Raw genomic sequence first — 23,657 nt, 5'->3', positions numbered from 1 at the left:
TGTGTGTGCGCGTGTGCCCGCGAGTGCGCGCTCTCATTTCATTCATGCGTTACTTTTCATCCATTATTACGTATCATGTTTATCAGAAATACTTAAATATAGGGTTTTTTCTTCGTCATAGTTGTAAAATCTGATAATTTCGACACAACAAAGTGTGTTGATTCAAACATCGCCTTGCACTGCATTTCTTCTTATTTTTCGTGTGTGTGCGTGCATTCCTTTCATGTACAGTATTGGTTTCTCTTCATTGGGTAATAATACGTTATTCTCATCTGTGTAAATTTATTTTCCCTTGTTTGCATATGTTAATTTTTACCATGTATATTTTACTTGTCGAGCAAGCCATCTCTGCTTGTATTTACAGTATCGTATCATCTCATTGCTTTACAAAGCAAACGGCATGTTGCTTTAGATTCATTTGGTTTATTTTTATGTTTTCGTCATTTTTTAAGTATAGCTTTGGTATCATGTACAACTTGTTTAATTAGCTCAGATTTAGCAAGGTTTTATCTGCCGTAATTATATGTAGTTGTCGGCCACCTGTCATAAACTTATTGAGCTATCCGCATTTGACAAGTTTATTTTAACAATTAGGATCTGTAGATGTTTGACTGGTAATTTTTTTTTTCTTTTGTTTATTTATTTTTTATTTTTATTTTACCGAGAAGTGTGAGGAGTAAATATCTTTGTTTACTTTTATCAGCGTTTAGTTTCTTTTGCACCTGCGTACCAAAACCCGAATCCACATGTTCTAGGTACATTGTTTAGCAAAGTTGTTTTGAATCGTCAACATTATCATTGGCCCATTGTTTTCATCGATATAAGTAATCAGTTTCCTCAATTGTTATTATTATTATTATTATTATTATTATTATTATTATTATTATTATTATTATTATTATTATTATTATTCAGAATAAAATAACGTTTATATAAACGAGCATGGAAGGCCATAGCCTTCAAAGCAAGCCTTCACAGAATGCTCACATAAGGAATATAAAGAAACATTAAATGAAGGCACAAAAACAGCGTCCTCTTGAGAGAACACTTTATGTAAAGATATTAAAACATTTGATGCAGATAAATTCACCCTCTGGGATCAGACTTAATGTCCCTCATCTATGATGCCAGTAGCAGTAGTATTATACGGAAAGTATAGTACTGTACAGTATGCAAAAGTACTTTTTCCGGGTTTAGAAATTGGAGCGATCGTCACGGAAGTTTTGCATTTTGTTAGTTTTTTCGAAAAGCAAATATTGTTAGTTTTTAGGAGTATCAAAAGAAAATGTCAAATATCACCAAAGTCACACCGTTAGCATTTGTAATTATGCTGATTTTGGATTTATAATTGTCATATAATAATCTATTAATACTTACGGAATATTACATTGTATGCTTTGAATTTACTTACGTCCTTGATTTAGTTCATGCTCTTCAAGCTTTTAGTTTGTTTTTAAATTGTCGGAATGTGTACCAAATTTTCGTCAAATTCAGATGATATGCTTTTGGGTTTTCCGCCTTTAAATTTAAGGAGAAAAGTAATCGCTAAATTGATTAAATATGCTCTCTAAGTTTTGCTGGCGGAGTATGGTCGTAGGTCAAAAGCTTAATTTCCTTTGTCTTTCGTCTTTCATAAAGCAGCAAGCTGAATCTTGTGAGGTATTTGAACACGAGTTTTGCGTTTCTTGATGCGATGGGTCTTCAAGGAATTCCGATACAGTATCGATTTCATAATATATTTCGACGCATTCAAGTTTCGTTCTATTGATGGTTTACGGAAGTAGGCGGCTTCTCCTGGATTATGCAGTATGAGAGAGAGAGAGAGAGAGAGAGAGAGAGAGAGAGAGAGAGAGAGATCTTTGGAAGGTGTTCTGCCCAGTTGGATAAGGGATAACTCATCGAGACCAGCCCATTTTCAGTTATATGAGGGTAGACATTTTGTAAGTAACTTACTGAAGACACATCTGCTGCAGTCGACTAACAATCAAAGTACCTAATTCGACTGCTTAGCTCAAAAGAGGCTTACTGGTGGAACAATCACATACTGTTCACTCTTCTTCCGGTTTGGGGTCGAACATGGGTGTGTTGGTAGAGAGAGAGAGAGAGAGAGAGAGAGAGAGGAAACGTAAAGAAATAAAACCTGTAGCCAACTTTTTCTGTTAAAATGAAGGAATGCAATTGAATTATAGTTTAACAAACACTGCAAAGCCATAAAGTAAGCCAGTTTACGGGACGTGAGGTGGTTACAAAGTATTTTCGTGTGCTGAGATTCATCATTGAATAAACAGACCCATTATTATGTAACCTATTACCAATACTGTATGTGATTAGCGTACTTACCACGATATTGTTGTCCTTGATACCTGCCAACAGTTGAGCAATAGTAGATTCTCTCTCTCTCTCTCTCTCTCTCTCTCTCTCTCTCTCTCTCTCTCTCTCTCTCTCTCTCAACAGTAGTTATAAGTAGACCGACAAAAGAATCGGTATGAGAGCACGTCTTTAAAAATCCAGTATTGCTTTGTTGATCTAAGCAGTGAATCTAGTATTCGGTTGCCATTCTGCTCAGGGCCGCAGCAGGAGGGAGAAATTAAGAGAGAAATTGCATGCAATCTGCATAATTTTAACTGCAGAACCCTGCAAAGGCGTTTCATTGTATATTTTCTTACCACTGCATTTGTTGGTTCTTCTTTCGAAGGCGATTATGATGATACATTTAAGCAGATTTGAGTTGGGTGGGCGACTGGGCGTAAAGTGAGTAAGTGAATGTGGCGGGCCAGTTAGTGGGCTCTCCAGGGGGTGATTACTACACAGTAGGGAGCGCTTTGCCCCTCCCTTGTTCCCTGGTCTTCCTTCCGACCCCTCTGTATACCTTGCGTAATATCTGTTTTTCTGGATAGTTTCGTCGATATTGATTTACGTTAGGCTGATTGTCACCGAAAAGTGAAAATTCACTTTGCACTTACAATTTAGACGTCATTTGAACCCTCATGAATATAACGAAATTAAGATGTTGAAAAGAACTGAAACTGAGTGGACGATTACCAAGAGATGTCTTGACCAGAGTTGAAATTTTGAAGAAACAAGAATGATTCCGCTCTCCAGATTCATCGACTGGTTCATTTTCGAGTTTTGGGCGTCACCGACATGTGTACGTCACCATATCCCTAAATGTTTCATCGAACTGGAAGATACGGCATTTGATGTATAACGGGAAATCTAAAGCAACTTCTTGAATGCAGAACATTTCGAGGAAGAAAAAAGGAAACAGCTGAGGTTTATGTGTAAAGAACAGCTCTCGTTTTGTCATATTTTGAGAGAACAGTTCCTTGTTCTTTCTCCTTGTCGTGTCACGAGAAAGCTGATGTCCCTAGCTCTTTCTTCCTGTCGTGTTTTGAGGGAACAGACGGCCCTCTTCATTTCAGCATTTTGATTATGAGAGATGTTCTTCATCGTTACTCCGTTTAAAAGGAAGAAGAAGAGGTGGTAGCAATGCGTTCATGGGCCCCGCGTCCCCATAATTGGTTCCCTCGGCACCTTACTCGTACCCCCTTGTCTCGTCATATGTTTGCAGATTGGGGATTAGGTGGCTGAATTTCCCGCTATAATTGTGATTAAGACGCTAACAGAAAGAATTTCAATTAACGGATTATGTCGGTGTGTAAAACCAGGACACAGGAGGAGTGATATAAGCTCGTCTCCTGTTAAAACCCAGTGTACACCTGTTGACGCAAGATATAAATGGTGTATCTTGATGTTATTGGAGGGGTGTGGGTCGCATCTTTAGTGGAAAAGAAATTGATCATTACCTGGTCAAGTTATAATTATACCATGACATCATAATTGAAAAAGGGAGGACCTCGACGAGGTCGCCCTAACCCTACCGGATTGAAACCTCTCATGGGTTAAGTATATTTACACGTAAAAACTCATTCTGTCCACATTTTTATTGTAATGGTTCCCTTCTGCATGTGGTATAAAGCAATGGAAAGGTCGAAACCCCTTCAAGAAGGGTACATAATGCACAGGCAGTTAGAGGTGAATGATTATAACTATTATTGAATTGCCTCATACGGAACCCTCGTATCAATCTGTAATTAGAATGAACCGATGACAAGGTTAAGAAAGCCTTGGAAATGGCGTATAATGAATGGACAGGTAAAGGAACATGAATATAAATCCTGTGTGGGCTTATAAAGTCAGGAGATGCACAGGGGCCTCAGGCAGATGGCTGTTGTCGATAAGCACCCACATAATTTAGATGGAGAATACGAGAGGAGCCAAAGACGGATATGGATGAGTTGAAGATGGATAGAGACGATCAAAAGAAGTTGTGGGTCGGGGGTTTGGGGCGGGTGGGGAGGGGATGGGGCGATAGAGTATTTTGGGGAGATGGGGAGTTGGTAGAGAAGAAAGAGGCGGACCATAAGGATAAGACAAGATGGATCATCCCGCCAGCAGCACATCTTCAGTGCTGATAGGACCGCCATCTTGCTTATTCCTCGAGTCGTATCCCAGTTTCACGTGCCACGCAAATTGATAGTCCCATCTCTTCTCGGGCCGTTAGCGTTCCCAATCCAGTGGTGAGGCTGTTGTTTGGGGCTTTTGATAAAGGGCGAGTTATTGTACGCAGTCGGGATGTCCTTCGTTTTCGCTCTGGCTGAACGGACGGAGTCTCTCGTTCGGGTGAGGTATCGGTGTTCATTTCGTTTTCCAATTCGAAGACAACCTAGTGGCGCCTACGCCGGGTAATTAGGCTTTGTTTTCCTCAGTATTATTGCTTAATGTAAGCCATTTGTTACTGACGTACGGTGGGAAAGGCAGCCGTTTTATAGCGCATGGAACCTTAACATGAATTGCTTTCTCTTTGGATAATATTACGTTTCAAATATACAGTCATAATGTGGATATTACATTTCAAATATACAGTCATAACGTGGATAATATTACATTTCAAATATACAGTCATAATGTGGATATTACATTTCAAATATAGTCATAATGTGGGTAATATTACATTTCAAATATACAGTCATAATGTGGATACTATTACATTTCAAATATACAGTCATAATGTGGATACTATTACATTTCAAATATACAGTCATAATGTGGATACTATTACATTTCAAATATACAGTCATAATGTGGATATTACATTTCAAATATAAAGTCATAACGTGGATAATATTACATTTCAAATATACAGTCATAATGTGGATATTACATTTCAAATATAGTCATAATGTGGTAATATTACATTTCAAAATACAGTCATAATGTGGATACTATTACATTTCAAATATACAGTCATAATGTGGATACTATTACATTTCAAATATACAGTCATAATGTGGATACTATTACATTTCAAATATACAGTCATAATGTGGATATTACATTTCAAATATACAGTGTCATAACGTGGATAATATTACATTTCAAATATACAGTCATAATGTGGATATTACATTTCAAATATAGTCATAATGTAGGTAATATTACATTTCAAATATACAGTCATAATGTGGATACTATTACATTTCAAATATACAGTCATAATGTGGATACTATTACATTTCAAATATACAGTCATAATGTGGATACTATTACATTTCAAATATACAGTCATAATGTGGATATTACATTTCAAATATACAGTCATAACATGTGGATAATATTACATTTCAAATTCAGTCATAATGTGGATATTACATTTCAAATATAGTCATAACGTGGGTAATATTACATTTCAAATATACAGTCATAATGTGGATACTATTACATTTCAAAACTACAGTCATAATGTGGATACTATTACATTTCAAATATACAGTCATAATGTGGATACTATTACATTTCAAATATACAGTCATAATGTGGATACTATTACATTTCAAATATACAGTCATAATGTGGATACTATTACATTTCAAATATACAGTCATAATGTGGATACTATTACATTTCAAATATACAGTCATAATGTAAAGCCAAGTAAGATTTGGAATTTTCACGTTCTGTAGATTGACACTGAAATAGTATAGCCGTTATTGTCATGTTGTGAGGTCATTTATCTTCATGAGCTGACCTTACGAAGTGATATGCGAAAGTCCTGTAGAGTAATAATGGAATCCAAGAGATGAGGAGGTTCACAAAGGCTTTTATTCCGTATATAAACGATATGATAATGAGGTCTTTGTCGTGGTGGACCGCTATGAATGGACGTCGCCTAATCGCCTTTAAATTTTGTTCTCTAATTATTACCTGCCACAGGTGAGTAACGGAGCTATATAGACCAGCTATCAATAGCACAATTGCCCATACACAACAGCCTTCTCTGCCTGCTGGCTCTGGCTTCGCTTCGAACGGAAATTGCTTCGATGTCGCACGATTTTGGTCGGTCTTGAAGGAATCGGGCAAACCTCATTGAGTATTTCATTAAGCGTGAAACATCTTCGGTAAATATATGATTTAACTTTAGACCAATGAATTAAGAATAATTAGATGATGGACATAGTTGTCCTTTTCAACACTCGATGGTTTTTTTTTTTTTCAAAATGACGTGATCTTTTCAATGTAAAAGTTCACTCAGAATGGAAAAGATAGTTTAGGAAAGTATAAAGTTCGTTGTATACGCTCAGAAAAGAACTTGGCAATGTTGTCCTTTGAAATGGTTCAACCATGTTAGACTTAAATCATTTTTTCATACGTTTTGCCTTCTGGAAACTAGATTAGACCGAATCTTATTAATTGCAATTAAAGTCATGGGTTAAGAACGTTTTAGACCACTTGATTGTGCTTGAGTGAATTCGGAAAGGTCAGTTCTTATTGTTATAATCGGTAAAATTGGCTAGTAGAAAAGTTGCTTTAAAACGTTTCTGAGGGAGAGTATGTAATCAAATCACGCGATTGGCGGAAAACAGTGTCCTAAGCGAGATTCATTTCCAGGATGCAGCAGTACAGGTAACGCTTGCGATAAATCAATTCGTAATTTTTTTTCTTTTAGAAACAAGACTCCAGGCGGTAGGCCTATTTAAAAAGATAAAAAGTATGGTTAGTTATTGTCTTCTCGCATAAAATAAAATAAAAAATAACGAAACAACTAGTAAGCGGTCAGTTGGATAGGTTTTTCAGTGTGACTGTATCTAAAGAAATTAGTTTTTTTTTTTCTTTTTCATTTTGGACAGGTTTTCCATTGTGACTGTATCTAAAGAAATTAGTTTTTTTCATTGTTACCACGTGCATCTGCTGTACATGTTGAAAGCTCAAGTTTTTTTCCTTATGCCTAACAAGTGCTATGACCATCATAACCCAGATTGTGAAATTATGAGAATAAAGGAAATTTTCTCACTCCACTTCATATACAGCAGGCCAAGGGTACTGTGTATAAGCAAGTGTCAAAAGGACATAAAAAATGGCCGTTTTCTCTGTAGACATGAAAAGTCACTATATAGTAACGTGACATGTTGTGCATTATGGAATGATTTCAGCCGGTTTCCCAGAGCAGTCGCTCGTAGCCTACATGACTGTCTAAGGGAGAGGACAACTGTACGCGGTGGAAAAGTAAAGATGGTTTTTACTCTGTAAACTTATAAATCAATGTAAACAATTCCTTATATTGAAACGGCCCTTTTCTTACAGTGCTTTATCTCTCTCTCTCTCTCTCTCTCTCTCTCTCTCTCTCTCTCTCTCTCTCTCTCTCTCTCTCTCTCTCTCTCTCTCTCTCTCCAGCCTGGGAGCGCGGGTCAGAGCAGGTCGCACCGCCTATTTACATATCTATTTGGACAAGATTAATGGGAGGACTAGACTTCCCACCGTTCCATCACTTTGGCATCTTTCCAGAAAGCTTCGCTTCCAGCGCAGCCGCAGCTTCGCTCGCCGAGTCGCTTTTCAAGGTTTATCGAAGACGGGTTATTAAATGGCGTGTGATGTGTCGGCGTTAAGAGAGCGACCTGTTGTATCGCCAACACCGCATTCGGGCCCAACATTGTCTGTTCCTCCATCCAAGATGGCCGAAAACACGGCCGTTTCCTTTCCGGTCGTGGCTCGCCTTTTGAACGAGGGAGAGTGAGAACGCGAGATTGGCTTATCTGCATCTCCCAATTAATCACAATGTCAAGCATTAAAGATGATTTGGAGGTGGATAAAAGGCAGTCGCGGCCGTGTGCGCCCCAGGATGTAGACTTTACGGAGAGGAACCATAGAGTCCGTGATGGAATAGCTCGCTGGAAGGGCCCTCGGTAGACTGGGTAATTACCCTCTTTGGATTGTGACGTGGAACCGAATGTTTGATGATAGAGCTTTTGTTCTAATGATAATTGTGGATATTCTCTCTCTCCCACTCTCTCCTTCTGAGGAGAACTTTTGTAGTTTGGAGTTCTCTAGGTTGGCCGCTCTGCGGCCCTCCAGTTAATCGTCTTGTATTTGATCGACTGGAATCTCCTTTTACTCATTTCGTTGCCTTACTCGGGATGGTGACAGCACATCCAGTGTTCCCAAACACTGGGCTGTGCCGTAATCTTTGTTCCCTCGTCCATAAATAGTTCTGCATTGTATTTTCCTTTCATTTTCTTTCATATTTTACTTGTAAGGCCTTTCTGTTTTCTGTTGGACTTGCGACTTGCTTCATAAGGTTGTACATTGTGAGTAATTAACGTATTTCCATTATGAGTAATTAGTGTAGTTAGACGATTTTTTTAAACTATACGAACATTTTTTTTTTTTTTTTTTTTACTCTGCAACGCACTTTTGTTTTTGTTCCGTCATAGAATTCTAAGTCTTCAAAGTGAGAGCAGTTCTGCACACCGCAATAATTTTGAGTTAATTAAAAGAGAAATAGATATCTTCTGGAACTAGCATTTTCACTTCCATCGAAAAAAAATATAGACATTTTTGTGTAGTGGTGAAGAAAATATGCTGTTCACGTCAGCCAATCTGATTATTTCATCGTCAGGCAGAGAAAACGATGAATGTGGTAATGATAGCATTTGGAGGAGGTGGGCGTTTATGGGCGGCTCGTAAGTGTTTAGTGGGCGTGTTGGGGGAGGCATAGTGGTTAATCAGGGGAATGTATACGCCCGCGCCTTCTAAAGGGAGGCAAGTCATAGTTTCTCCTTTGGAATGCCATTCCCCTGGTCCTTCCGTTCCTTATCGCCTTGCTCTTGCCTGAAGCAGGTGGGTAATTATTAAAAAAAAACTTAGTTGATAGTGTTGTAGCACTCTTAGAAACACACAATTATTAGTCGGCATCTCGGTGGTCGGTTTTTTTTTTTATTAAATTTTACTTAGAAACACACAATTATTCAACATTTGCTAAGTAATTCGTGAAAGACTGACCTTCAGCAAAATGATCTTGAAAAACGTACATCTACACATAGTTGAGCGAATGATTTGTAAATGCTTAAAGGAAAGTCATTAAGAATATATCTTGTATATGTATATGTATATATATATATACACAATCGAAAGAAAATTACGGTGATCTCAGAGAAGGTTTCGATTTCCGTCTAAAGAGACAGACGGCTAAGTCTCGTCCATAGGAAGGTTCTGTACTGTCCCTGAAGCTCTGGCCCATATCCCTTTATTCTGCATACTTTTTAAGGTCCCGCAATGTGTTTTATTCTAAAGATATGTAAATGAGAATAGTAAAACTAAGGCACTGGCGCCTATCTTTGGAGCGTAGTGTCAGTAACGCAGCTAGACAATTGACGCATGCGCTTTGAAAAAGAGTGAAAGGCACTAATTATAGAGTTGCAGGCAGTAAAGACAAAAACAGAAGTTCCTTAAACTAAATTTCATCAGTATTAGAGCAGAATATCTGAAGTAAGTGGTATTAGTTACATATTAGTATCAGCATCTTTGAAGATAAGTTTTTCTTGTAATGCTTCTTATAAGTTTAATGACAGCATTAGATATGCTTTTCAGTGATGCAATGAAGATGAATTTAACATGAATTGTTTCCAGATATTCAGAAAAATCAAACACTGGATTATATACGTACAGTGGATCATGCTGAGGGCTCACTATAGGAAAACGTTTAATTAGTAATCTTGGTTCCTTGGCGTTCAGCCACAAACTCCACTGACCAAGATACTTTTTGGTCATTCCGGATCTGTGAAGGGGAGCAACATTTTCATTTCGCATTTGCCGAGAGCAAATAAGTGTAACAAACGTTGCATGATCTGCATGCTTTACTGCATTACTTTCGAGGCCAACAACCCCTGTTATTAGTAGAGACGAAAAGCAACGAATGCCCCTGAACAGTATGTGGAACGCTGGGCAAGATGGATTTTTGCTCACTAAAAACTTTTGCTGCAGGTTACTTGAAAAATTGTGAATGTGATCAATTGCATATTGTCTGACACGCAAGCAACAAAGTTCCTAATTATAGCGAGCAAAATCGAAGACATGACTGGAATTTCTCGTGACTGGAACAAGCCAGAATTTTTTAAGTGCACATTTTTGCAGCCTATCGTGAAAGTCGTTCATTGAAATTGTTTCCGATAATTTAATGCACTGAAACTAGAAATTTTCAAGTGCCTTGCCTTTCTTTTACTGAAGCCATAAAAGCAGAGTAATAATATATGAAGAAAATTTTCAGTTATACTATATGGGTTGCTCAATACAATCTTGATAGTCGAACTTTTTTTTTTTTTCCTTATTGGGCGACCGCACCAAAGAGGAGAATAAAATGACAGTCATCTCCTACATTACCTTCGTTAAGGATGTGTGCAGACTTTTACAGGAATTAAATTTATTTTGGGATAATAAACCTGTTTTACTATTTACTTTTATTTATATATATTTCAAATCAATGACTTTTACATAGTTTCATTTGAGTTTCATCAACTTTCCCATTTCCTTCTCCCCCCCCCTAATCCAGGTCGCGGCGGATCCCCCCCTGGATCTCAAGAGGCGCTCCTCGAGGCGACGAGGTTAACCATGTGGAAGTTGTACAACCAAGGGCTTGGAGGCGGTGGCTTCCAGCACGAGGACGACCTGCCGAAACTCCCTCCTCCTCACCACCCCCTGTCAGGAGTGCCATTCCCTCCCCAGAAGGAAGCTCTTAACCTCGACGTTAAGGACGATGTAAGGAAACTGTCTTCTGCTAAAGACAATATAATTATATATGTAGTATCTGTTATATGTATGTATCTGTATGTATTATATTGCGTGTAAGTGTGTGCATGCTTGTGTGTGCGTGGGTGTTGAGGTATTTGAGTTCTCACAAACAGAGCAAATGTGACTGGATTTTTTATATCAATCTGATAATATATTGCATTGTGAAATAAATTTGATCACATCGGGAATTTGATTGTTGACGGTACTGGGTGGTATAATGCCTACATTAATAATACTTAGTCTTTACTTAAGTGTTGCGGTGTTTGTTTTGATAAGTTTGCTCTCGATTTTTTAAAATGCTAAAAGTTATAGGTAAATGCTTCCCATCAAAGGGTATCATGGGGAGGGGCAAAAAAGTAATATATTTCCAGATTAAGTATTGTTTTAGTACTAAATGTCCCTTCAAACACTCTCTCTCTCTCTCGTATACTGTACACGAAAATTGAAAGAATGAAATAATAAAGGATTTACGAGAAGTGTTCAAGATCGGTCTCTCAACGAAAAGGTAATAAGGACGGGGTAAAATGAAGCTTCATCAACTTAGCACAGCTCAGTGTAAAATTGCTTCAGCTATAATTATTTTTAACGTACGGTTAAGCAGTATACCACTTTGCCATTGCAGTCGTACATAAACGGGAACGGTACTTTGTGTTAGTGTATGAAAGTGTGTGCGTGTGTGTGTGTATTGACTGTGCTGCAAATTGCTGCTGTGAGAAGGTGACAAATGCCTTGAAAGGTCTTTCGCTTGTTCTTTCATCTTCTTTTGTGGTTCAAAATAATGAATATTATAGATACACACCATTTTAAAATATGATTTGCGTGAGTTAGGTGTATGTAATGAGTGTATGTGTTGGCGTGGGTGCTCGCTGTAATTTTATTAAAAAAAGAACTGAATATTACCATCTACTTTTAATCCATATTTGTAGTTAAATACTGTATAAATTGAAGCATGCAATTCTTTCCTAGATAAGACGTGTGTAGTTGCTAGAATCTCTCTCTCTCTCTCTCTCTGATTTTTCCCCGTTGTAGTAGTGGCTACCTCGTAGCACTGATATGATCTTTGTATTGTTGATGTAGTGCTCCTTACCTGCTCTGAGCGTTTCCCTTAAGCGGCTAACTCTGTACCATGTAGGAAGTGCCGCCCCTTCTTGATAACCGAGGATATCAGGCCTTCTGCTTGCAGCGGCCCGGAGGAGGAGGCGGCGGAGGGCGCGTCAAAGAGAACAACGACCTCCGCAGCGACCTCCGCAACGACACCAGGAACGACCTCCGCGGGAGGTTGGAGGAGAGCTCCATTCCTCCGGCACCCAAGCGCCAGGCCCAACAGGAAGACAATGTTCATGACCCTCGCCTACCACCACCCACTACGCCTGGCCCGCCGGGACAGGCAGGCGGAGCTAATATTAAGATTACGTCTAGGGGTGAGTGCGGCTATCTCTGAAATATAAATCTTTCATTAGTTTGATTATGATTTATTATTCATCGTCGTGTGATTTTTTTTCCATTCATTTATGATAAGTGTAAATCCCAGCTAAAATGCAAAAGACACACACACACACACCTTCTTCTAATGTATTATAACTGTCAAGACAGGTAAAACATAAATGTTGCATGATCAAGCTGTCATGATCGATGTATTTATTATTCCTGTTGGTCTTCATGTACTAATGTCCCCGTTTCTGTGCATTGCAGGCGACGGCAGGAATGGCGACCAGAGTTTGGTAGTCAGTATGGAGATAAATGGAATCTTATATCAGGGAGTACTTTTTGCCCAGGCCCCGAGGGCACGCTTCAGCTAAAATGTAAGACCTCCGTGATCCCACAAGTCCCTCTTGTGTTCGGCTTCTGAGTTATTGACGGCAGGAGGTATGGCTGTCTTCGGAATACTGAGGAGGAGGAGGAGGAGGAGGAAGAGATAAGGGAAGAGTAGTGAGTGAGTGAGCTCCTCTTCGTGCGCCGCACCGACACCAACCTTCGCACATCGATCTCATCCCAAGCCTCAGCGGACCAGGAGAAGCCCTTTGTTGCTTCTCTCTTCCGTCTTTTGGATAGAGGTCGATAAGAGAAGTTTAGAATGGCATATGGCGGAGAGAGAGGGAGAGGGGGGGCGCGGGGTGCGGCCGTCACTCATGATAATACGTAGTGCCCTCTTGCAAAATGTGCTGAGATGAGCGTTTCTCCTGAAATGCAGCCGCGAATCCCTTGTGAGGGTCTTCTGTTTAGAACTAGGTGGAGAAGTGACCCTGTGTTCCAAGAGAAACAAACTCTATTGAAGTCATAGTGGTGTTGAACTAAGTACTGTATGCATAAAACCCTGAATCAGGGTTCATTGTATTTATTTGTGTAATTATAGTTATTATTATTATTATTATAATATTCGTATGGTGGTGATGATGATGATGATGATGATACTTGTACAGTATTGTTCTACATGAGAACAAATGACATATTTCTCTTTACTTTGTTGTTCGGTCAGTTTGTAATAATATGATGATTATGCCACCCCATGTGGTGATCTCATGAATGTAGAAATAATACTCACTAATTCATTACTGGGTGGTAACCGTTGGCAGAAGTTTGGCATAACGAGGAAAGAAGAGGCCTTAGTGAAGGCTGTGGCTCTGCTGCTACGCGTCTCCTATAATCACGCCCCCTTCCTCACCTTCAGAGATACTGCTCGTATACTTAGATGGAGGAATGTATGGGTTGTGTTGCCTGCTACCGTTTGGTCGACATTCTCTCACCATGTTGCGTGGGGCAGCTTCCTCCTCCGAGAGACAGTGCTTAGAGTGTGAGGCGGGAGGAGGAAGTACTGCAGCTTGATGGTACCGTGCCCTTGGCAGCCCTTACCATCCACCTGCAGACAGGATCGTAGGACCAAGTCAGCAGGACCTCGACACCCCCAGTCAGCCCTTCCTTCCTTCCTTCGTGCTCTCTTGGGCCTTCTCCCATTACCCCACTGAGTGGAGACACCTGCCAAAGTAGCCAATTCAGCATTTGTTAATTGTTTCTGTTTGCATTGTTTTTTGGTTGACAGTTGTTGTTAGTTTAGAAATATCAATAATGATAATGACATTGTTGTTATTATTGTCAGACGAAAAAATAATTTTGAGATTGAGCAAAGGTGTAAGGTTCCTACAGTCCCCTGCCAACAAAGCCACGTCGCATTGGACACAGGTGGGTGGCTCCTGACGGTAATGCCACCAGAAAAGCTTAGCCAAGTCCTGCACTCTTAATTGGAAAGGTAAATCATATAAACACTTGACTGCAATCATAATGACTGGCCACTTCATTTATTTATTCGGTTTATTTATTTTTGTGATAAATATCCATCTGAAGTGACAAGTGCAATATTGCCAGCTAGAAGGGAAGATCTCACGTTGTTTTTTATATTTTATTTTCTGAAGAATATTCTTCGTACCTGAATTAATTCTGAATTCCAGGTTATACATATATATGGTTTTGTGTGTGTCCTGTTGTCATATTAAAAAGAGAAAAAAAAAAGAGGAAAAAAAGAGCAGCTGTCCAGTAACTTATGTCCCATTCAAAGTAGTGCTTTTTTGTATTGCTTTCATATTTTGGATATTGGTGGCATAATATTTTTGTTAGGATATATATTTACAGTTAGTTAGTCATTGGTTAGGTTAGTTTTGTTTATGTGTATGTCGGTAAGTGGCGTAGTGGTGAGTGTGAGCGCACATGATAGCGAAAAAGAGAAAGAACTCGTCAACGTTGTCATCCCTCTGTAAAAGAGAGAGAAAGAGAGAGCGAGAGAGAGAGAAAGCGAGAGAGAGAGAGAATCGGTAAATGTGCGTATGTATGAAGTGCCAAACCCCGTCGCGGAAGATTAAAAAAAAAAAAAAAAAGAGAGAGGAGTCCACTTGAGGTGGAGGATGAGAGAGTAGTTGGTGCTGGTGGCTGCGAGAAATGCGGGGTCCTTTGGTGCAGGTGCGTGTGTGTTGTAGCAGTTTACTCAGGGATCTTCATTTGTGCTGACGGCCTGCGGCTGCTGCTGCTGCTGCTTATGATGTTTGTTGATAGGCTACCTATCCATCGGGGTACTGCTTCTGTCGCCGATCTGGTAGTCTGAAGGAAAAGGCTCTTCCAGCCGCGGCCGCCACACCCGTCACTTTGTGCCACCACCACACTATAAGATAAGACACTGTTAAAACACACACACATTGCTTTCCATACATACATACACACATACACCTCCCGCCCTCACATTTTTCATTTTTTTTATTTTCTGTGAAAATAGCCTTAAGTGTTCTAAATGGTTTTGTCATCTGCGTATCTGCAATGGTTGATGTACGTGTTGCAGACACAGGTTCTGTGCGAAATTCAGACGCCAATTCAAGTGCCCCATGGTCTCCTCCGCCAAAATAGCGAGCGAATTCTCCCTATAGCTGTAAATAGCGAGTGAATTCTCCCTATAGCTGTCGTGGTGGGACCTCCATAGGGGAGAATGTTTCCCAGGTATGTGAACGGACGATCATCACGGTTCTCCTTCTGAAAGTAACTTAATTTTTGTTTTCCACCCTTTCCCAATTTGTCTTGGGATGACCTGTTGAAAGTGTTTCTAAGTTGTCATTTGATCCCAGTCTTTGTCTGTCTATCATCCGTTCTGTCTCTTGATGTCTTTCATTTTCTCACGTTTCTACGCCTCGTTTCCACTCTGTGTCATGTTTGTATATCGCATTTGCTGCCCTGTTTGTCCTAATGATTTACGATTACGATTTCTGTAGTTTTTAAGGTTCTGTTGTAAATTGTCTTGTACAGAATGTACAGCTCTCCAGTGTTCTTCCTATAGACCAAAAGAGGAGGTGGTTCTTATTCTTCAGACGTTGCCCAACCCACTTCCGCCAGCATGAATAACCGATAAGCTTAAATGTAGAGCGGCACTTACTTAAAAGTGAAACTGTAATAAAGTGTTAGTAGTGATATCGTGTGTTTTTTTTATGTGCAACCTTTCACTGCCCTTCTTGCGTTTCTGTATCGGAAGTCTCAAGGACGTCATGACAGCTGCATGTCATTTTATATGAATAACCCTTTCGTGAATTCCCTAATTGAGGTCCTCGTTTCCAAGTCGCCTTGCCAGCATTTAAGAGGAGGACTGCTCCAATTGTCACTCTTGATTTTTATTAGTTGTAACTTACTAGATTTTAAATAGTTGTAACTTACTAGATTTTAAATGGTGCCTTCTGAAAGTGTCATATTAACAAAAACTAAATTTCGTTTTAACGTCAAGTGAACAAAACTATTTCCCTTAGAGTATCTAAAAATTGATCAAATGGAAAATGGACATCATGGAGAAAAAGTAAATCTTTCATAAAAAAAATTAATGGGAATTGTCAAAATATTTTTTATTCTAAATATTCCTTTATAATCCATTACTCTTGTAGTCGTTATGGACAACTGTTGAAAGGGTAAATAAAGCTTGATTACTTTAACTGACTGATTTATATGGCGTCGCACCTAGACAAGTGTTATTGAACGGACACTTTTTCGCAACAAGTTGTATTATTGTATTTCCAAATAACCGCTACTTTGCATATGAGATTGTACTTTCAAGTGAGTGATAAGTATGCAATTCTCGATGTATATGACCTTCAGAAATATACAGTGGCTATTCGTAGGAATTCTACAAGTATACAGAATTATTCAGACTGGACGGACGCAGAAAGGTAAGAAGCAGTTTACTGCAGAAAGGTAAGAAGAAGCTTACCAGGTAATGAAGTGCGAAACATACTCTGGAAACGTTGGTAGTGTTCGCTGCCGTCGATATGCAATGTTTACTTCAAAGTACATACATACATAGCGTACCTCCCCACATACGTTGACGCTCACCTTTGGTTTTGGGTACCTGTGCATCATGATGTTAATGGCAAGCTTTTACTCGTCTCCCTCTCGTTATTCCTCCAAAACTATTGCATTGTTACCCTATTCAACTTTGTTGCCACATGACAAAACCACATCACAATACTCTGATCAACACTTTCACCCCTGTCATCCTTTTACTGAGTTTTATTTTTGTGATTCTCTCCATTTCGACATTTTCCGCCTCATACATTACATAAAACCTCCATCTCCGCCTATTCCTGTTATCTACCCTTTTTTCGTTCAGATTCCATTTTTTTTGGTGGGGCGGGGTTCCGTAACAAATCCCTCGGACTTCCCGGCTATACTACCATAGACATTATTCTCTCAAGCTTTCCTTCCTACCTCCCTCATCCTATTCTGTAATATACCTTTCTCATCCAACCATCACCTAATACATTTACTCTAGTGCTGCTAAATTATGAGTCACCACGTTCATTCTTCCGCCATTGGTTCATTTATTTTGCTTCCATTCCCTCTCATAACTTCTTCCAACACTTACTTAGCATTTTCTCACACCAATATTTTTCTCCCTCACTGCTGTGGGTAGCTTATCTTCCCCGTTACCACTTAACACTATCACGCGCAAATATCAGCCACTCCATTCTCTATTTATTACTTCCGCTCTTATTCTACAACTGCATTTCCGATTCTTTTCCCGTCTTCTGTCATAGCTCCATCATAATGATGTTGATATTCAGTTAGACCTTTTACGACAAATCATTCGCTGTCAAGTTGTCACAGACTCCAACATAAATTACACTTTCATCCTGAGGTTTAATTACTTTCAGAAAATTAATTTTCACGTATTGTCCTCGATTTTATCAACATTCCGTGCTATCTCTAGCTCTACGTACATCATACATACACTTTTTGTTTTCTCTCAATCTTTCCACAAGATTTTTTTTTCACAGACATGATCCACATAATCGTCGAAGTCACAAATGCACTTCTCCCATCAGCCATTGTTTTGTGTCTTTTCCTGACAAAAACTCGACCATACTCCAGTTGAGTTTTTGTCAGAGAAAGACAGAAAACAATGACTGATGGGGAAAGTGCAATTATGATTTCGACGATTAAGTTATTTGGATCAAGTCTGTGAAAAAAAAAATCCTGTGGAAAGATTGAGAGTAGGCAAAAAGTACATGTATGATGTACGTGGAGCTCGAGACAGAACGGAATGTTGATAAAATCGAGGGCAATTAGTAAAAATCAATTTCTTGAGAGTATTTTAACCTCAGGATGAAAGTGTTAAATTTATGTTGTAATCTGAAAACTTGACAGAGAATGATTTGTCGTAAAAGGTCTAACTGAATATCATTTGTTATTTCTCCATAGTTGTTCAGAATCATTATGATGGAGCTATGACAGAAGGCCGGGCAAGAATCGGGAATGCAATTGTTAATTTGTAGAATAGGAGTATATTAAGTAGCACCATTTTGTTATGTTTCTAGCACTTATGCTTGTCATTTTTCCCCTCCCACAGAAAAACGCTTATTTCTCTTATTGACTCCTTCGAAATAGTCTCCCCTTCCAGACAATCACCATGCGGTATGGTCAGGCACTCTGATACCCTGTCACCACTATATTTCACCATTTCGTGAGCAAACCCTTCCTCCATCATTTCACATTAAATCCTTCTACTCTTTCTTCATTCAACCCAGCGTCTCCTCTACCCAAAATGGATTGCATCCTTTTTCTTTGGCCGCTCGTCTCCAAAGGCTTTGGAAGAAGAAGTTGGCGTCCTACTTCCCGATCCCGCCGCCTGGCATGCATGTCTCTCGACAGAACATGTCCCTAACGCCATTTGATGGCACTGGAATAAAATTGGCTCTTATTCTAAAATCCATTTGCCCCTATAACCTGTCTCTCTCCCCATCCAAATTCTTTCCCACTGCTTCGATCTGTTACGTCACTTAAGATCCGTTTGCCCCATAACCTGTCTCTCTCCCCATCTAAATTCTTTCCCATTACTTCGGTCTGTTACGACTTTCTCTCTCCAAAGTGCTTGCCCGAACTCATTCACAAATTTTAATCATTCTCACACTTTCTCTCCTCTCAGGTTATTATTTGCTTTCTCATTCATCCATTTTATGTACATTTTTTTATTCGTTCCCTCCGGCATCTCCACGTCAGACAATCTCATTTTTCCTTCAATAAAACAATCGATATACCATCATGCACTTACTTGTTCTTCAGACCTTATTTGCCCATCCATTCAAGATGGTAACGGACTCGTGGCTAGTAGTAGTTAGGAAGCTGAAGAGAGAAGCGAAGCGAAGTCTTTGGAATCAGGAAAACCACAGCACAACTGAATAACAGCAGCCGGCAGAACTTGTAGCTAATTGAGCTACCCAAATGTCCAAGTAGGGCTGTACAGCGAAGTACTGGAACGAAAAAAGAAAGAAATGTGTTATGAATAATCAAAAACATTTTAACCTGCAAGTAATGTTGGGTGTTAATTAGAATTACCAACAAACTCCAATCCATATAACCAAATAAGAGGTCATTCAAAATTAGCTAGAATTTTTTTCGCATGTGGTGGTGTAATTATGTCATTCAAACGCTTATGATGCAGGCTGATGTAAACTTACGTAATCAACAAGGTGACAAATTTACGTGGCCAGACGTGCTTCATCAAGCATATACTTTCTTCTATGATAAGGGGAATCAATGAAACGTGATAACTGAACAGAAACCAGAAATCTTAAATACCAAGTGAATATGAGTATTACCCATTGCAACCATTTTATGGCAGTTTAACACTTTTTGGGAGGTAAAATATAGAACTTCATTAAACTTTCGATTTGTCGTAAAAGATGGTCATCTAGTTGTGGTAGTGCACCACATATTAAGTCAAAAGGAGGTCAAGGTAAACATCTGCAGTAATTGTTCCTTTATTGTTGAAGGACATTCAAAGGGCCTACTCCGCCCCGTATGGAAGCTCTGCAGGGCTCCCCAGAACGCTACACCACACTAGAGTTCAAAATTTTCGCTATTATCATCATCAGTAGTGTAGCAGACGCTGAACAAGCAAGTCTTCAGTTTCCTCTTGAATGAAGCAACATTGTCCAACGATCTGACCTCTTGAGACAGCCTATTGAACAATCTAGGCGCAGCAATCTCAAAGGCTCTAAAACCAGTCTGGAAATTACTTCTCGGTTCCTCCAATCTTCGATGTTCAATGTTATGTCTCAGAGTTACAACCAAAGCCGATTGAAAGTTACGCAATAATCGGTTGACATATACGGGCTTTTCATACTGCAGTGCCTGAAACACGAACACATAATTTAAACTCAATCCTCGCTTTAATGGGCAGCCAATGTAACTCCTTAAGAACAGGCGTTATTCTGTCTCTAGGAGATATTTCTTTAATAAGTCTAGCTGCTCTATTAATAATCATTTGCATTTTCCTCAGTTGATAATTATGGAGTCCATAATATATCAAATTACAGTAACCAAGTCTACTAATAACATAGTTCTGAATTAGCATTCTCATTAACGACTGAATTAGCATTCTCATTAACGACTCATCCAAGTATTTACTTATAAAAGCTATGTTCCTTAAATGGTATCCCTCAGTCTTCGTAACTTTGTTAATTTGCTCATTGAATGAAAGATTGCGATCCAGCATTACATCCAAATATTTAATAGAGTTGTTTACAGTCAGCGAAGTACCATTAACCAGAAGGCTTTGAATATTACCTAGTCTTCTAATATCACCCTTTTTTGCCCGCAACCAGACAGTTTTGTTCTCGTTCAACTTTAACTGTTTCTTCTCTATCCATAACGTAACTGTTTCTTTTCCACCAATAACTTGACGTCATTCACAACAGCATTCAGTTTTCCTTCTGTGTACGCAACATCATTAAATGTCGAATAGAACTGAGTATCATCAGCGAAAAGTTTGAAACTAACACCATGATTATATAAAACGTACGGCACTTCAATTTGATATATACAAAAATTGGGCTCAGCACACTTCCCTGGGGGCACACCTTTTGACAGTGCCCTAGCCCTTGAAAAGGACTAACCAATTTGAACGCGATACGCTCTATTCTCAATATAATTCTTAAGAAAGCCTAACGCTTTTCCATCAATGCCAAAGGTTTTCAAATCATCCACCAACACGTCATGAACAACTGTATCAAATGCAGCACTCAAATCGAGCAATACTAAAATACCACACTTTCCCGCATCCATTTTCATAATCAAGTCATTTACTGCGACACAACGTTGTTTCAGTCGAGTGCAATTCTCTGTATGCAGACTGCTCCTTAAGATGTCTCGTTGAAGAAAAATGGACCAATGATTCGATGCCACATGATCCCACATCACACATTCACCTCTGGACTATCTCGGTGAAATTCCCTAGTCACATGGTGATGTTCTGATCCCCAGATTCTTACACTGTGTGCGTTCAGTTTCCGTGAAACATGAAAGTTGCCTCATCACTAAAACTCGGTTGAGGAACGTTTCATCCTCAGAAAATCGTCCCAGCATGTTAACTGAGAATTCCTTTCGTCTTGGTTTATCATTTGGCTCGTGTGCCTGCATGAGTTGCACTTTATAAGCGTACAATCGCAACTTCTGATGTAGGACTTTGTGCACTGTTGAACGTGGTAGCTGTAAGTGTCTGGCAGCAGTACTGGTGGACTTTGTAGGAGAACTATCAAAGGCTTGTCTTACACGATCGATGTTTTCCTCAGATGTTCTAGGTCGTCCACTCCTCCCTTTATCCAACACTGTCCCTGTCTCCATAAATCTGTGCCATGCACGAATTGACGGACGTGACGGTGGATCTCTTCCATACTTAGTTCTGTAGTTTCGCTGAGTCTGCGTAACCGATTTTATTTCAATAAACTATATTGACACATTGTGCCTTTTCTTGAGTAGCAGGCATTTTTTTAGGGGTTCGTTTAGCAGTACCTCTTTCATCAACAGGGTAACTGAAATAAACAAATGCAATGTGATAAACTTTGATAACTGCTGAGTACATAGAACAAATCTGATTAAGACTTCTTATCAATGGCTTTTGTAATATATATTTTAAATTTTAGAGACTTTATGGACACCATGTACGTATATATATAAATTATATTATATATATTATATATTATATATATATATATATGTATGTATATATATCGTGTATATATATAATATATATATATTGTATATATATATTATATATATATATATCTATGTATATATATCGTGTGTATATATATATATATATATATATATATATATATATATATATATATATATATATATATATATATATATATATATATATATATATATATATTATACTGTTTATATATCTCGCTTTTAACACAATCTTCAATGAGTTATAGGATGGTCTGGGTTTGAATCGAAATTTTTGAGAAAAAAAAAATTATATTTAGCGCAACAGACGTTAAAGAATTGTTTCTGATGTGAATTATTATAAAGTAAGTTATATTTAACAAATAGATTAAACTTATGACATGGCCTAAGCATGAATATAATTTTCGGGAAATGTCAATTTTAATAACTGTAACCAACATGCGACCACCCGATTAGTAGCAACGTGGAAATGAAGCTTCCACTGCCGTCACCTCCATATCTATATGCGTTGCCATTTAAGCCGAATAGTTATGGTCTCCTGCGACATAAAACGGATCGCTGAGAGGTGAGGTGGTGGAGAGGGGGCGTGAGAGAGAGAGAGAGAGAGAGAGAGAGAGAGAGAGAGAGAGAGAGAGAGGGAGGCAGGCAATGGGACCGTGGGTGATCATTTTACTTTGGAATGATAAGCGATCCAAAGATCATTACGGTTACCTAATTACATCAGTAACCATTCTCGTAAGTAGTTCAAATCAGTAATCCGTAATCCACTTTAAGGAAAGATGAAAAAAATTCGTTTTTTTTTTGCTGATTTGAACATGATACACGAGACGGTGGTCATATTAGCAGGCATTAAGAGTTAAATGGGTCATCAATGGACGCTTTCTATACAATCCAGTTCGTGTCGGAGTTGCAGGCTTTACATGGGTTACATGGGCACCTTCAAAATGAAGGCCAATCAGCCATGAAACACGCTTTTGTTAACTGGCTATCTAGAACCAGATTTTGCTTGTCACATAATGGAGACCGTGCAGTAATAATCTAAATGAAACCTGAGCCACTTTCATCACGGAAAATAACGAAAAAAATCAATCAACCAATCAATGTCAACTTTTCCTCCGAGTTTAAGAACTCAAATATAAACGAAGAGATAGTTGCAGTTGACTGTCATATTGATCATGCAAGAAACTATGACGTCAGATTGTGATATTTGTTTGTATTGTGGCTTAACAAATATCTATTTATCATTTTGATATCGCCACGCATTTAGGGAAAACATCGGTTTCTGGAAGCAGGTGATCGTACATGCCAAAGTTAAGTATAACACTAGTTTAACCAGACCACTGAGCTGATTAACAGTTCTCCTAGAGAGGGCTGGCCCGAAGGATTAGACTTATTTTACGTGGCTAAGAACCAGTTGGTTACCTAGCAACGGGACCTACAGCTTATTGTGGAATCCGAACGACATTATAGCGGGAAATGAATTTCTATCACCAGAAATGAATCCCCCTAATTCTTCATTGGCCGGCCGGAGATTCGAATGCGGGCCC

General features: G+C 38.9%; 1 protein-coding gene and 2 long non-coding RNA genes across 13 annotated transcripts in view; 1 reads left to right on the top strand and 2 right to left on the bottom strand.

The window, feature by feature from the left end:
- LOC136832206 (AT-rich interactive domain-containing protein 3C-like) overlaps nt 1-16,064 on the top strand; it is a 383,925-nt gene extending 367,861 nt beyond the window's left edge. For 5 of the 9 annotated variants that reach the window (XM_067093040.1, XM_067093033.1, XM_067093031.1 and 2 more), the window contains 3 exons: nt 10,883-11,088; nt 12,254-12,542; nt 12,814-16,064. In XM_067093040.1, the coding sequence (XP_066949141.1) occupies nt 10,883-11,088; nt 12,254-12,542; nt 12,814-12,920 (602 nt within the window). In that variant the 3' untranslated portion in view covers nt 12,921-16,064. The remainder of the gene's footprint in view (nt 1-10,882; nt 11,089-12,253; nt 12,543-12,813) is intronic. The other 4 variants (XM_067093037.1, XM_067093032.1, XM_067093039.1 and 1 more) reach the window with 2 other exon arrangements.
- LOC136832207 (uncharacterized) lies at nt 11,003-12,819 on the bottom strand. The gene is made up of 3 exons (XR_010851120.1): nt 12,683-12,819; nt 12,209-12,558; nt 11,003-11,107 (listed from the first exon to the last, which is right to left on the bottom strand). It is a non-coding gene; the product is annotated as an uncharacterized lncRNA (long non-coding RNA).
- Nucleotides 16,065-18,856: 2,792 nt separating the features above from the next.
- LOC136832205 (uncharacterized) overlaps nt 18,857-23,657 on the bottom strand; it is a 33,379-nt gene continuing 28,578 nt past the window's right edge. For 2 of the 3 annotated variants that reach the window (XR_010851117.1, XR_010851119.1), the window contains exon 5: nt 18,857-19,385. This is a non-coding gene — a long non-coding RNA (uncharacterized lncRNA). Of the gene's footprint in view, nt 19,386-21,108; nt 21,948-23,657 lie in introns of those variants that run through there. The other variant, XR_010851118.1, reaches the window with a different exon arrangement.

The sequence above is a fragment of the Macrobrachium rosenbergii genome, chromosome 49 (genome assembly GCF_040412425.1).
Source record: "Macrobrachium rosenbergii isolate ZJJX-2024 chromosome 49, ASM4041242v1, whole genome shotgun sequence".
Taxonomy (NCBI): domain Eukaryota; kingdom Metazoa; phylum Arthropoda; class Malacostraca; order Decapoda; family Palaemonidae; genus Macrobrachium; species Macrobrachium rosenbergii.
Note: the sequence above shows the minus strand (reverse complement) of the source record. Positions and strands in the feature narration are given on the sequence as shown.